General features: G+C 36.1%; 1 protein-coding gene across 2 annotated transcripts in view; it reads left to right on the forward strand.

Annotated features, from left to right (window-relative positions):
* Glra3 (glycine receptor alpha 3) overlaps positions 1-14,598 on the forward strand; it is a 132,878-nt gene that overhangs the window by 63,846 nt on the left and 54,434 nt on the right. For both annotated transcript variants that reach the window (XM_005368078.3, XM_005368079.3), the window contains exon 4: positions 9,052-9,275. In XM_005368078.3, the coding sequence (XP_005368135.1) occupies positions 9,052-9,275 (224 nt within the window). The remainder of the gene's footprint in view (positions 1-9,051; positions 9,276-14,598) is intronic.

Consider the following 14,598-nt stretch of genomic DNA (forward strand, 5'->3'; position numbering starts at 1 on the left):
CCACCCTTCCGCAGAAATTAATGGTGTGTTCGGGAAGTGAGCTAGTTAGGAAATGGAGGGCTCCCCCTCCTTTTCTTTTGCTTTTTTTCCTTTTGTTCTTTCATTCATCTTTTATTTAAATCTTATTTTCATGTTTTTATTTTTTATTGTTTTGGATTTTCGAGATAGGGTTTCTCCGTAGCTTTTGGCTTTTTTTTGCTTTTCTTGGAACTCCCTTTGTAGACCAGGCTGGCCTCGAACTCACAGAGATCCGCCTGCCTCTGCCTCCCGAGCCCGGCTCCCACTACTCTCCTTTTTATAGTTTTGTTTATTCTAAGAACACTAGCTTTTGTTTTTTTTTTTTTTAAGTTGTAAATTTTGCAAAGAAACAACCATAGATGGATCTGGGAAATGCATGTCTTCCTTTGTAGACCAGGCTGGCCTCGAACTCACAGAGATCCGCCTGCCTCTGCCTCCCGAGTGCTGGGATTAAAGGCATGCGGCACCACCGCCCGGCTCCCACTACTCTCCTTTTTATAGTTTTGTTTATTCTAAGAACACTAGCTTTTGTTTTTGTTTTTTTTTTAAGTTGTAAATTTTGCAAAGAAACAACCATAGATGGATCTGGGAAATGCATGTCTTGCCTGGGATGTTTTAAAGTGTTATTTAAATAATTAGAAGATAAACCTACCTAGCAGTAAAATTTACAATTTAATAATGATCTGTCTCTACTGTTTGTAGATCCTCATATTAACTGAGTTATTCAAAACAAGTAGAATGTTTTTTATAACGAACTCTTCATATATTTCAAGTCTACTGACCCTATTACCAAACATCTGCCATCAGACAGTATAAGCTTATAGGCAGTTCCCCTATGGTAACCATGTTTGTTTGACCAGGCACTACAGACAACAGAATGTTATCCAAGGCACTAGCATGCACAGCCATCACTAGCTGGTTAAAGAGTTTGCTTGCCTTTGTGATACCCCGGATTGAACTTTATGCAAAGTGGGGAAATGCACTACTTCTATCTCTCCAGTATTGGTGCTACTATCCTTAAGATTTTGGAGCTCATTTTGATAGCATCACGTTCCAGAAGCATTTATTTCTGTCTTCCTGAGGAAAGTGAGGGGATGTTGTAAGACAGGCGTTACAAGGTATCATCTGTGCTCTATAAAAATGAAACTTCACAATAAACCAACAGGAAGACAGCAATACTCTTAGGAAGCTGAGAAACTAAGGTTGAATCGGTGGGCTCAGGGTTCATTGCATTGACAAGGGGCTCACTTAATTAATTTGTTGTTCGAAGAATGCATTGTTCAGTGTTTTAATAAGCTATTTTGAGAAATAAGATTTGAATTATTTAATTCATATTATAAGTCTGAATTTCTGCCTACGTCCTTTTCAACTCAAAGCAAGAAAGCAAAAGAAAACATATGAAAGAAAGGAACATTTTTTTCCTCTTAAATTTGGCCATGGGCTTTGAAGTATTATCCACTAGAAAAGCCGAGTAACGGTTTGTGTCTGAATGCAGGCAATCTGCTTTTTCAATCTTCTTTCCTTTATGGGCCTTCTATTTCTCATTACTTATCAGGGCTAAATTATTTGCCCTTGACAATTTTTAGTACCTTGGTTGTGGAGGAATATGTTCTAAAGCTTAATTCATTCTGAAGAATTCAGCCCTTGAAGCGAGTTTTATTGCCTTTACTCTTCAAATCTTATTTCTCAAAATAGCTTATTAAAGCAAAGAACAATGCATTCTTCTAACACCAAATGAATTAAGCAAGCCCCTTGTCAGTATGCACGTAAACACTGAACCCACTTATTCACTCTTAGCTTATAACCTTCCTAACAAAGAATATTATTGTTTTTGTTTTTTTTTGTTTTTTTTTCGAGACAGGGTTTCTCCGTAGTTTTTGGTTCCTGTCCTGGAACTAGCTCTTCTAGACCAGGCTGGCCTCGAACTCACTGAGATCTGCCTGGCCGAGTGCTGGGATTAAAGGCGTGCGCCACCACCACCCGGCACAAAGAATATTGTTGTCTTCTCATTTCGAGATTTAAATAAAAAGGTCGAGATATTTTGTATTTTGAGACACTTGGGTTTCCACCATTGCTTTGTTATTATTTTTTAAATCACTGTTTTCACAAAGAATGCTAAGACTATATACATATCATCAATCTTTCTGGGTATCTGGAAAAGTAAATGATTTTGTTGAAAGTTGAAGGTAGGAGTTTTTTTTTTTTAATATAATTTAAAATCTGTTCTTAGAAGTTGCAAAAAAACACCGTGAGGAGATACAATTCTAGACTAGTCATTAAAGAGTGCTGGAACATGAAGACATTACTACAGAAAAGCATTTCTCAACAGAATATTGCTCCCAAATCACCAAGAACAAAAAAAAAAAAAAATGATCCTCTGTAGGCAAGAAAGACATGCTGCAGGGCCTTTTCCACCTGGTGTCAGAAAAGGTCACACAGTGGTATTTCGTGAGGGGGATGGACATGGTACCTAACAGCAAATAATCTGCTTCCACACAAGACACCTTGCTTTTGAGACAACGTCACCTGCACCAGGCACTCTAGGCTGAGTTAGTCTTTAGCCTGAAGGGACATGACAAGATCTCAGGTTTAATGCATGCCTGTCATGTGGCATTAGTAAAGCAACTTAACGCTCCCAATCTGTGGGAATTTAATCAGTTAAAATAACTTTCATCTTATGAAAAGAGCCAGATGCAAACACCAAGCTAATTTTAGAGAGAAAAGAATGTAGCCACTCATTTGGAAATAGGTCAGGGCAAAAGCAGGGTATGGAAATAGAAAAGTGGTACTTACATGTCTCTCAAAACTTTAGCATCAGTATCAGGCTAAACCCATCCTAGAATTTACATTCAGTTGTACTAACATTCGCACACTGTATCCAACGAAAAGATGACACAGATTAGCAGAGACAAATATGAAAGATGAAAACATACCACAATTTGGCAATATATCTTTACATCGCATTCAATTGACACCTTACATTCAAATCTAAAATATGTCATATAAATAAATAAATAAAAATATCCACGAATTTGAAAGTTGTCAAGGTGGGATACATGGAAGGAGGTTGGGGGAGGATTGGAAAAGGAGAAATATAGAAATATTTTGAATTCAAAAAATATTAAAAAAATTGTCTCCATAGTCTCAAATAAAGAAAATATAGAACTATTAATGCTAATGGTGTCATGTGCTCAGGAAATATAATATCTAGTGATTCCTCTCATTTCCCTTTTAGTTCTGAATTTTTGTAGATTGTTTATATACTATTTAGGCAACAGTAAATTGTAAAAAAGTTTTAAACAATCACATCATTTGACTCAGAAGCAGCGAAATATTTTATCTGCTATTCTCCAGAACTATGTAAGAAGGCTGCCGCATACAATAATAGTTTCTAAAAAGAAGTTAATTCCTCGGCATCTGTATGGTACAATGAGCAGCCGCCACACAGCTTCCTGGCCAATATCCAAATCAATACACAGCTTCTAAAGAATTATCCAAATTGCTCAGAAGAAAACAAATGCAAAACAGTTTAATTTTGTCTCAAACAACGTTTAATTCTCTAAAATTTTGGCTAAATGGAACATTTGTTTATTAATCTTCAGCTCATAATAGCGCATAGTAAATGTTGTCTACCATTTAAGTTCTCATTAATTATAAAATTCTCCTGAACAAAAAAAACTGACTACAAATTTAGAAGTGTAAATTATAGTTTGTATTTTTATAAGTGAAGAAGGCATAGAGGGTAAAACTACTTGAAAATATTCAAAATAATCACTAGAATATTTTACTTATGTGTCTAAAATTTTATTTATAGCAAAAACTGTGTGTCAATAATATCTATGCCTTTGTTCATGCTTACTAAACCGTGTGTTTCCCCCAAACACAAAGCTGCTGTCTTAAGAGAACATTAATGGAAAGTGTAATAATCAATTACATTTTGAAAATATGCACATATACCAAAACCCGGTTAGTGTTTGTGTGTTTGTGCGTGTACATGTTCATATGAAGCCAGAGATTAATTTGAAAATCATTTCTCAGGTGCTGTCTATGTTGATTTTAGAGTCAAATTCTCTAATGAACCTGCTGAGTAGAGTAGCTTCTGGCCAGTAAACCCCAGTGATCTGCCTGTCTGCTCTATAACACTGGATTTACTAGTGTGTGACACAAACCTGCCTTTAAAACAATGTGTGTTTGGGGGACAAAACTCGAGTTCTCATGCTTGTGCCTGCGAATACTTTAATCTAGCTCACTATATCTAGATAAATACCTTTAAAGTAGAATATCGTGAGGTAAAGAAGCTTGGTTTGCATAATTATCTTTGCTAAATTTTTATTTTTCATAGAATCAAAGAAATCCTCCTTGGTTAGTTACTGCTGAAATACTAACCTCAATTGCACATGATATTAATTAAACCTAATTTTTCAAAATAAATAGTAACACTATGACTGTTACACATTGCTACCATCAACTATGTGGGTGATACAAGTTAGATCGAGCTGGTAGTTCTTACATACTTAAATAGAATCCCAATCTTCTATGCAAGATTATGTTATGAAGCTGGTAGATTCAGGTTTGAAAAAAGTTTACTTCATCAGTTAATAATACTGCTTTAATCCCTTATGATGATTGCTTGGTTTATAATGGAATATATGCACAAATCTATGCACATATATACATACATATACATGTTTGTGTACATTGTGATAGCATGTACTGTACATAACTCAAGAACAATGGCAATGGGTTTTTGATCCTACTGCACGTGCTGGCTTTGGGGGGGCCTGGGCAGTTTGGATGCTCAACTTACTAAACCTGGATGGAGGTGGGCGGTCCTTGGACTTCCCACAGGTCAGGGAACCCTGATGGCTCTTCAAGCTGATGAGGGAGAGGGACTTGATCGGGGGAGGGGGAGGGAAATGGGAGGCGGTGGCGGGGAGGAGGCAGAAATCCTCAATAAATAAATAAATATCTTAAAAAAGTGGAGAATTTCACATAAAAGAAAAAAAAATAATTCAATTATAAAAACGTGCATATCTTTGGAAGGTATGTCAACTTCAGGTAGAATTCTGTCAATAAGATACTTTAGTTTTTAATAAAATAAACATGATCTCTATATTCCTAAATACACATTACAGATTCTATAAACATTGTACTAAGTGAAAGAACCTAGACACCAAGGGTCACAGATGCATCACGCCCATGACCTGAAGTACCCAGTACAGACTCTACAGAGTTTGAGAGCAGAGCACTGGTTACCCATAGTTGGGAGCAGGGATAAGAGACTGCATAGTGGGTACAGATTTTCCTTCTTGGGTGACAAAATAATAATATAACTGATTAGTTGTTATGGCTACACAATATTATTAAAGTATGGAATGCCACCATATGGCTAATCCTATTTGAGTCTGACAATATACTTTAACACATATTTTATATATCACAGTTTACAAAGATAATCCAGAAAACTCACTGGTTGGAAGGTGATCAAAATGATGTTCAATGATGATCTTATCCATCTTTACAGTACCGAGTGCCTTTTGGCCTCTTCAAAAGTTGTTCAGTATTTGTTAGAAGGAATTTTCCAAATTCTAAGAATGGTGAAGGACATTTTTAGTGCTGAAAGAAAGCAAGTTATGCTCTGAAGACTTCATTGCCCCCCCCAATCTTTAAAGACTTCTATGACTTGAGTTATGTATTCTGGTTGGGGAAGATATTTTTATGAACAGAAGTCCAAAAATGACAAGCAGATGATGCTCACATAATGTAAAATACATATTGCAAATGAACATCATGAATGGATGCTTCCATTCATTTTTGACATGTATTTGTGATTCCCATCAAGTAACAGTAAGTTAAGTAAAACAACTTGCTCTAATTTGGAGAAAGTAAAATTTCAGATGCAGATTTGGAGTTTTGAATGGAAGTAGTAATAGTGGGAGGGTTTTCACTTCTACAATGACTAAACCAGGAGAACTCTTGCTTGTTTTCCTGCTTAGTGCAACATAAAGTATAATGGGGGAGGGGTAGAAGCAAAGTATGGGAAGTTGAAATGTTTTTAATCCCTACCCACCCATCTATTAGTATAACTGGCTGCGAGACTATAGTCTGCCTGTTTATCCATGTCATCATAAAGAAGGAAAGTGTGCAAGTAAAAAGGAACTGAATAAGAGTGTAAGTTGGCAAGTGTGGTAGAAGAAGATAGTAAAATAGTGAGAACATGTGGATTGCTGCTAGGCACACATTAAGAGAGGTTCTTTCATCTTGAAACCAAAGAACAACAGTAATCATTATTTTTCATTGATATCCAGCAGCTACAAATACTGTGTTTCTCTACAAAAGTAAGACTGGCCAGATTAAAGGAACTCAACTTATTGAAACAAACATCTAAAATTTGAAAGTGTTTTCATGAAAATATGTTTGCCTTTTCAGCAATTCTGATGTGAGAATGTAAGGATTGAGACGTGATCTTTGTCTGCAGTTTTCAATCTTCAATATGCTACAAGGTTACTGAATGGTATAACGAATACATTTCTGTCAGTTTAACACATCTTATGTTCTAATCAATTTTTTTTGTTTTCCAAATTGGTACAAAATTATATTCCTTTATAGTTTTTTTGGTAATTTAAAAACTATTCTGACCTTTTCAAACAGAATAAACATATGGATAATGAAGAGGCACTCAGGAGGAGTTTTGAAATAACCTTTCAAAGACTCCAAATAGTTGGTATAAAATGGCTTCTCTTCCCTATTGGTTTAGTAACTGAGGAATGAACAAGGCTTTTCCAATAAGCCATTATTTCAGAATCAGTGGTCCCAGACGACTAATCTCCCTATGGATGCTCCTGGAGCAGATGGTGCAGACAACATGGGGGACATTACAGAGAATGTTAGAAGCAATTATGCCACCATTGAGTATTAGTGTTCTACTCATACGCAGATTTTATTCTGTAAGGTGCTTCAGAATTGCAAAGGTCTAGAAAAGTATTTGAGTATTTGAGTGAGGTAGTATTTATTCATATTTCTTTGACAAATTCATTTTCTGGTTACATTTTTAACTCAGCTAGCAACTTTGGATAAGACACCTTAGGACAAGAAGAATTCTGGATTGTTTTTCAATTTGCCTATGAATTTTGAATTTCTATTTAAATCCCATATCCTTTTTAATTAAAATCATATATCTATTGATATTAATACCAGAAATATTTTGAAAATAAGACAAATATATATATATGTGCATATTAAAATTACCTTGTCACTAAGCACAAAATCTGCATAATACCAAGGCAGACCAATAACAAATGGAAGGAGAATATGGACACAAAGTCCCATCATTCCTAGCTCAGAAGCTACTGGGAGAGGGATGTTTCCTTTAGACTGTAAGTAGCTCATGGTCAATGGAAACACTCCCATGGAAGGCCAAACACCTAAGAACATACGGGCAGCAAGAATGGAACTCATGGATTTAAAAATAAAAAGAGGACACAAAGTCTGATGTATATCAAGGGAGGATAAACCTGGGGGAGATGGAAAAAAGGGTTAACATGTTCCAAAGAAATTTTGTAAAATTTCAAAAAATTTATGTATTCCTACTGCTAAATGTCAAACATTTAGCGGTGCTTATATTCTTTTTTGAGATGATCAAATACAGTCACAAGAAGAGGCAGACGAGGTGCAGGGAACGTCTGGCAGGCAGAGGGGGAAAGTCTAGTATGTAAGCTTAGTTGCAGTTGGAGGGAAGTAGTATTGGTGCCCAAATACCGATCAGATTGTGAACTTGACTTGCCTAAATGACAAAGTCCAAAAGTTCAGGAGAAGTCTCTTTGGTGGCTTGCTTACTATATTTGATATTAAAGAAATAAGAAAATTGTTGGGTTTTAGTTCCACTGTATATCTCCAGTATTTTCCATATAACTGAAACATTTCTCAAATACATGTATAAATCACATATAATGAAGTCTATCGATTTACCCACTTCAAAAATGTAAGGAGAAAATGAATAATAAAACTCCACATCATGGGACATGGTCAGGAACTCCTGGAGCTTTATTTATTTATTTTCCTCACAAGATCAGTGGAGGCATAAGAATTATCAGTCCAAGATCACCCTTGGCTGCATAGTAAGGGGGAAGTCAACTTGGCTCAAAATGCCAAAACAAAAAGATGTGCTATACAATATTTTATATATTATGCACATGCACACACATACTCAAGCATGCACCAAGCTAAATTTTGATTGAGGACGTTGACTTTACTTTTGAAATTATCTTTAAAAAGTGTAATTGGAAAATGTCCCTAGAAATACCCACTTAAAATATTGCTGGAATTAGCCAGTATTACTCTTTTAATTCTCACATATAATCTTTAGTTTTCCTAAAGTACTTATTTTATAGGACTTGTCATATTTAACAAAATTATTAAATATTAAACAATTGTTTTATGCCAGGTATAGTGGCATACACATTTAATCCCAGAACTCAGGAGATAGAGACAGACACATCTCTATGAGTTCTGGGACAGCCTGGTTTACATGGTAAATTCCAAGCATATCTACAAAGGCTGCATACTTTTGCCTCAAAAGCAAAAGTAAAATTGTGTTTTATAACTCTAAAAAGTATACATTGTTATTTTTGTATAATAGAAAGCTTTCAGAAAATAATATAACTCTGAATCTTGTTAGATATCTAGAAAAAATGTTTCTAAAACTATGAGTAATGGAGAAAATGTTTGGCGTCAAATGTCTAACTACTGTTTAGTATTTTAATATGACAAATCATAAAATAAAATTTTAAAGGGATAAACAAAATGTGATGAACTATCATTCTCTGCGTTTTATTTCTTGGATGACTTGAGGGTCTCCAAAAACACAGTCGAACAGTAAAACATGGCTGCAATTTCACACTCTTGTCCACCATCTAGAGATTCCATGTAGATCTCCATGCACAAGTGGTGAAGCTACAGTGACAGACACTGGTTCACTATACTTCCTAAAGCCTCTTTTTATTTCTCTTCTTGTCTCCCCTCTCTCTCCCTCAGGATTACAGAGTAAACATTTTTCTTCGTCAGAAATGGAATGACCCTCGTCTGGCATACAGCGAATATCCTGACGATTCCTTAGACCTGGACCCCTCCATGTTGGACTCTATTTGGAAACCCGACTTGTTCTTTGCTAATGAGAAGGGGGCGAACTTTCATGAAGTCACCACAGATAACAAGCTGCTGAGAATTTTCAAAAATGGAAACGTCCTTTACTCAATAAGGTAAGCACAAACTTACATGGCCAGTTTTAGAAAAATTAGGCTTGGTTTTTGGGTTTTTTTTTGTTTATCCATGCTAACATAGTTTTGAAATTTGGGGAAAACTTATCAGTTTCATTTGAGTTCTTATATGTGATATTCCAAATATATCTAATTAATAACAACATTTATAAGTCTCTAACTCCAGAACAGTACGGATTCCAAAAATATATCTTAACAAGGCTGTTGTGCAATATTAATTTAAGACATTTGTTTATGTTGTGAAACATTTGTTTAATGATGCAAAGATGTGTTTTATTCTTTTATATTGTATTTCTTTAATACTGTTATGCTGTGCTACTTTACCTTTCTAAAACACCTGATTGGTCTAATAAACAGCTAAATGACCAATAGAAAGGCAGAAGAAAAGAGAGGTGAGGTTGGCAGGCCAAGAGAATAAATAGGAGAAATCTGAAAGAGGAGAGAGATGGAGGAAAGAGAAAAGGCAAGGAGTGGAGCCCAATCCTGATCAGTCTTAATAATAAAAACCTGGAGTCAGACATAGGGATAACAGCTGAAAGATCAGAGTCATAAAGGACCAACCACAGTTACCTCTTACCTCTCTGACTCCTCAGACCAAAAAGGGCCAAGCTCCTCTCTCCGCCCTGCCTATCACTTCCGTCTGTACAGACCTTCAGACCTCTGTGGCTAACTAGTGGCTAGCTCCACCCTCTGATCTCTAGTCAAGCTTTATTTATCAGAACACAAACAAAATATAATAACAAAGGAGGACCTGAGGGGCCAGCCACACAGTCGCACAGCCAAGCACAGAGTAAGAGTGAAAGGAAGATATACAGAAGTAAGAAAAGGAAAAATCCCAGAGACAAATGGTAGATGGGTTAATTTAAGAAAAGCTGGCTAGAAACAAGCCAAACTAAGGCTGGACATTCATAAGTAATAATAAGTCTCCATGTGTATTTGGAAGCTGGGTGGTGTGCCCCTCTAAGACAAGAATAATTAAAAAAAAAAAAAACGGCACAAGTCAGTGATGTTTATTAAGCAAGTTGGCTGGATTCACAGAGGCGATTGAAAGACCTGTGCTCTAGAAATCACTCGACTTTACTAAGGCAATAAATATCAAACAGGAGCAGGGTCCGTAAATAAGGAAAATGGCTATTTACAAAGATATACTTAATCAGCTTCACATTTTAAGTCTTTCAAAATATGTGAATTACTGTTGAAAACAGTATTCTACAGTTATTTTCTTAGCTGTGGTTAATAAAAAGGTCAAGGACAGAATTCATGTTGTCTTTCTCACAAGAGAAACATGCCATGCTTAACCTGACACGCTGTGTTGAAACAGTTGTATCAACAGTAATGTGTTCTTAAATGTTAATAAAGTTAGACTTTGTATTTAGGCTTTAAGCATAAAATTAACTCCCTTTCTGTATTAGTTTTGTTGTTCTTATTAATGTTCATTTGCATACAAATGTACTTCTTGTGGTACCAACCACAAAGTAGCTTATATGTTCATTAATAAGGACATGATTGAGGAGCTGGAAAGATAGTTCAGCAGTTAAGAGCTCTGACTCCTCTTCCAGAGGTCCCAGGTTCAATTCCCAGAAGCAACACAGTGGCTCACAATTACCCTTATCTACAGTTCCATCGGATCCAGCAACCTCGTCTAGCCTCCGTGGACAGCAGACACACACGTGATTCACACGTGAAGACAAATATTCAGAGCCACAAAATAATAAATAATAAATAAAATAAATTTTAAGAAAGAATTTGGCTGAACACAATGATAGGTTCATATTATTAAATATTTTACATATATCTCCTAGTGCTAGGAAAAATGGAGACAGTCAGGTCTGGGGTCTTGTTGTTGGTTAGCAAAGCCTACATGGTGATTTGTAGGCCCAAAGGAAAGAAGGAAGAGAATGGAAGAAGAAGTGAGGGGGATGGTAGCTGATGCTTAGGAGAAGCGATCAACTCGTGTTGTCCTTTGGCCGCCACACAGCCATCCTCACAAGGGCACTCGCACTCACAAACATGCCCACACACATGTATCAGTGCACAAATTAAATTACATGATTAAAACAAATTACAGCAATGAGTCCAAAATTTTCTCCCATCAAGTGGCATTATAACCATTGCAAGATTGCCACAAAATACACTATTCTTTTGTTTGTGCTAATGGTGGCATTAACAGTCTAAAGCACGGCCCGCTGTGTAAAAGTCCAGCACATGCATTGTGTACACTGGATGTACATCACGCTAGACCATCTACTAATAAGCTTATTCAAGTCTATTCTGGGGCGTTTACACAATGATAAAATCAGTCCGTGATGCCTTTCTTAAAGTTTACCTCCATTTTAATCAACACGTGACTATGTACATAGAGCTACGCAAGAACTTTGGAGAGAGCTCATAAGTTTATTAAAAGTGATCAATGATAAAAATGAGAGGTAGGATTTATGCAGCAATGAAGAACTGTCAATTTTACCTTAATTAAGTTTTATGTTCTTTAAATTTAAAAATAATTAGTTATGTATTACTCAGAAAATAAATCTATATAGTATGTGATAGATTGCATTAATTCATTATCAACATCACAACCCCTTCTGGGTTGTGGACTCATGGTGATGATACGACAAGGTATACATTGAACAAGTTTACTTCTTCCCTACTAATTTAGAGCTTGCATTTGTGCTTCTGTTTATGTGGTTCCATGGCAGAGTGCTAGCTTGGTACGTGAAACCTCCTGAGTACAATCTCCAACATGTCAAAAAATGTACATAACTTTGTCAACTATAACATTTTATTTTCTGCTAAATGTGTTAACATATCTACAGGTAATTAAAAATCATCGTATCACCAGAGTTGGTGAGACGGTTCATCAGGGGAGGATGTTGGCTATCCACACTAGCAGCCTGAGTTCAGTCCCCAAGGTGGTAGGAGATAATTGACTCCTGTGAGTTTCCCTTCATTTGTGTACTATGGGATGCTCATTTACACAGGCATCCATGTACATGCACAAATTATTAAATTATAATATAATTTTGAGTAATGTTTCTTAGTTATATATAACACCAGGAACCATGTACCATGGAACAATCATTTTTGTAAAATTAGAATGTGTTGACTATTTCATTTGACAGAATTGAAATATTCTGTGTGTGTCAGCACATCTCTGAGTGTGTGTGTGTGTGTGTGTGTGTGTGTGTGTGTGTGTGTGTGTGTAATGTATCCAATATGATTATGGGCATTTATATATAATTATATTGGAGCTGGAAAATGTCAATATATAGAAATGAACTATGGCGCTAGCAGATGGCTCAATGGGTTAAGGAACATTCCGGAACATCTGATGACATGTGTTTGATTCCTAGAACCCATATGCTGAAAGAAAAAGGCCAACTTCTAAAACTTGTTGTCTGACTTCCACATGTGTTTCATGGCATGCATGGAATGCTCCCCCAGTAAATACACTGAAAGTTAAAAATGTTAATTAAAAATAAGAACTATGCTTCACGTATTCCCACATTATTAAAAATAAACTGCAGTTCTTCTTGGGAGGAGTAACTTTTGATAGCAATATGATATCTTGAAGGCTTATATCAATTGTCTGCCCTTTCTGAATATTCATCCAATAAAACAGAGCTGTTAGGTAAATTTAAAAGCAAAACAATTCCTTCAGTGAAAATGCATTATGCTAAAGGTATCAGCATTTATTTAAAAGAGCATTTCTACATAATTTTCAAGACCTTGTCATTGTGTCACTTGTAAATGCCTGAGGACTTTGTTGAAGACAGAGGAATGATGATGGATGTATTTCTTTTGTAAATGGGACCATCCCTTATAGGTAGCATGTATTTCTTTTAACATTTGGAAAAAGGCTATGGAATGATTAGAAATTTTTCTTTTATCTTTCAGTATGAATTTAGATGAAACAGAAGTTTCATAGTTTAGTTCATAGTCATTCCTGTATCCTGAATCAAATGATCAAACAAAAAACAATTTTGTGAGTTGATTTTGGATATTTCACAGAACTTTGAAATCCTCAAATGCTTCAAATTTCAGTTTCTTTGATAGAAAAAAAAAAGCTGTTTTAGAAAACAGATCTTGTCCAGTTTGCAAACAGAGCATCCAGGCTGTTTCATGGGAAATTGGACTTCCCTGCCTGTTTAAAGAAGGCATGAGGTCCTGGCAAGTGCAACTGAGGGAACTTGATCAGGCATCTGCATTTCCTCTTTAAGTCTCACTGAAACTGTGAACTGAACTGAATAACGAGGGAAGATGGCATTAGTACACAGGAAGTTGAAACGAACAGACAACAAATTAACAACAGACGTGTGGGAAGAACATTGTCTAGGAAGCTTGGAAATGAATGTGAGAACTGACTTAGGCAGAGATGGTAGAATACAAGGCAAGTGGAAAACAGCAGAAGGCAGAAAATAATTAAGATCTTTAAATTTGGTGGGATTTTAGGTGAGTAGAACTTTTAAAAAATGCAGCATAGCGAAGAGCTAAAATGAAAAACTGAGAATGGATTTAAACTTTTAGTAAAAACAGGGAACCTCCTACCCTGAGTTCCTCACCCCATACTCTTCAATCAAGGATTTCTTATTTTGTCTTTAGACCTGGGCAGAAGCAGGATAGAAAAGAACAAGAGGTGTTTTCAGGAATTTCAAGAGCAAAGATATAGCATCCTCTTGTAATTCTCAAGAGACATCAAACCAAGGCCATGAGAATGTAATGAGATTGTAAAGGAAATAGTTACAGAGCTTGATGAGGACTAACATTCAAAAAGTCACTATGAAACACTTCTATTGATAATTATATTTCTGGTGGAACTTAGCTTCCCTAGGGAAAAGGGTTATCATTGAGCTATTGATGCTGCCAGATGTGTTGCTGGATCATCCTATAGCTATGGATGCTGGCAGATGCTTTGCCATATCATCCTATAGCTACGGATGCTGGCAGATGTACTACCGTATCATCATAGAGCTATGAACATTACTCCATGAGCATCTCTCTTTAGTTGTACCCCAAATCACTTTTAGTTTCTCAGTCTCAAAAACAGCCATTTGAAAATATCTTGTCATTTTTTTTAAATGGCAAGAGACCAGAGAAACAAATACAGAGAAAGAGAAAACAAAAATACAAAAAGAAATATTAGAGGAGGTTGTGCCGGAAGAGTCACCCATGGAGATCTGACTGACTGCAACTTGGAAAGAAGACAGCCATGATGGACAGAGACCTCCCTCCTGCTTTGGGTGGGGCGGCTGAGCGAACCACATCTGAACTGACTGCAACATACAAAAGAAGAAGAAACACGGAAAGA

This window comes from Microtus ochrogaster, unplaced genomic scaffold (assembly GCF_000317375.1).
Source record: "Microtus ochrogaster isolate Prairie Vole_2 unplaced genomic scaffold, MicOch1.0 UNK28, whole genome shotgun sequence".
NCBI classification, from domain to species: domain Eukaryota; kingdom Metazoa; phylum Chordata; class Mammalia; order Rodentia; family Cricetidae; genus Microtus; species Microtus ochrogaster.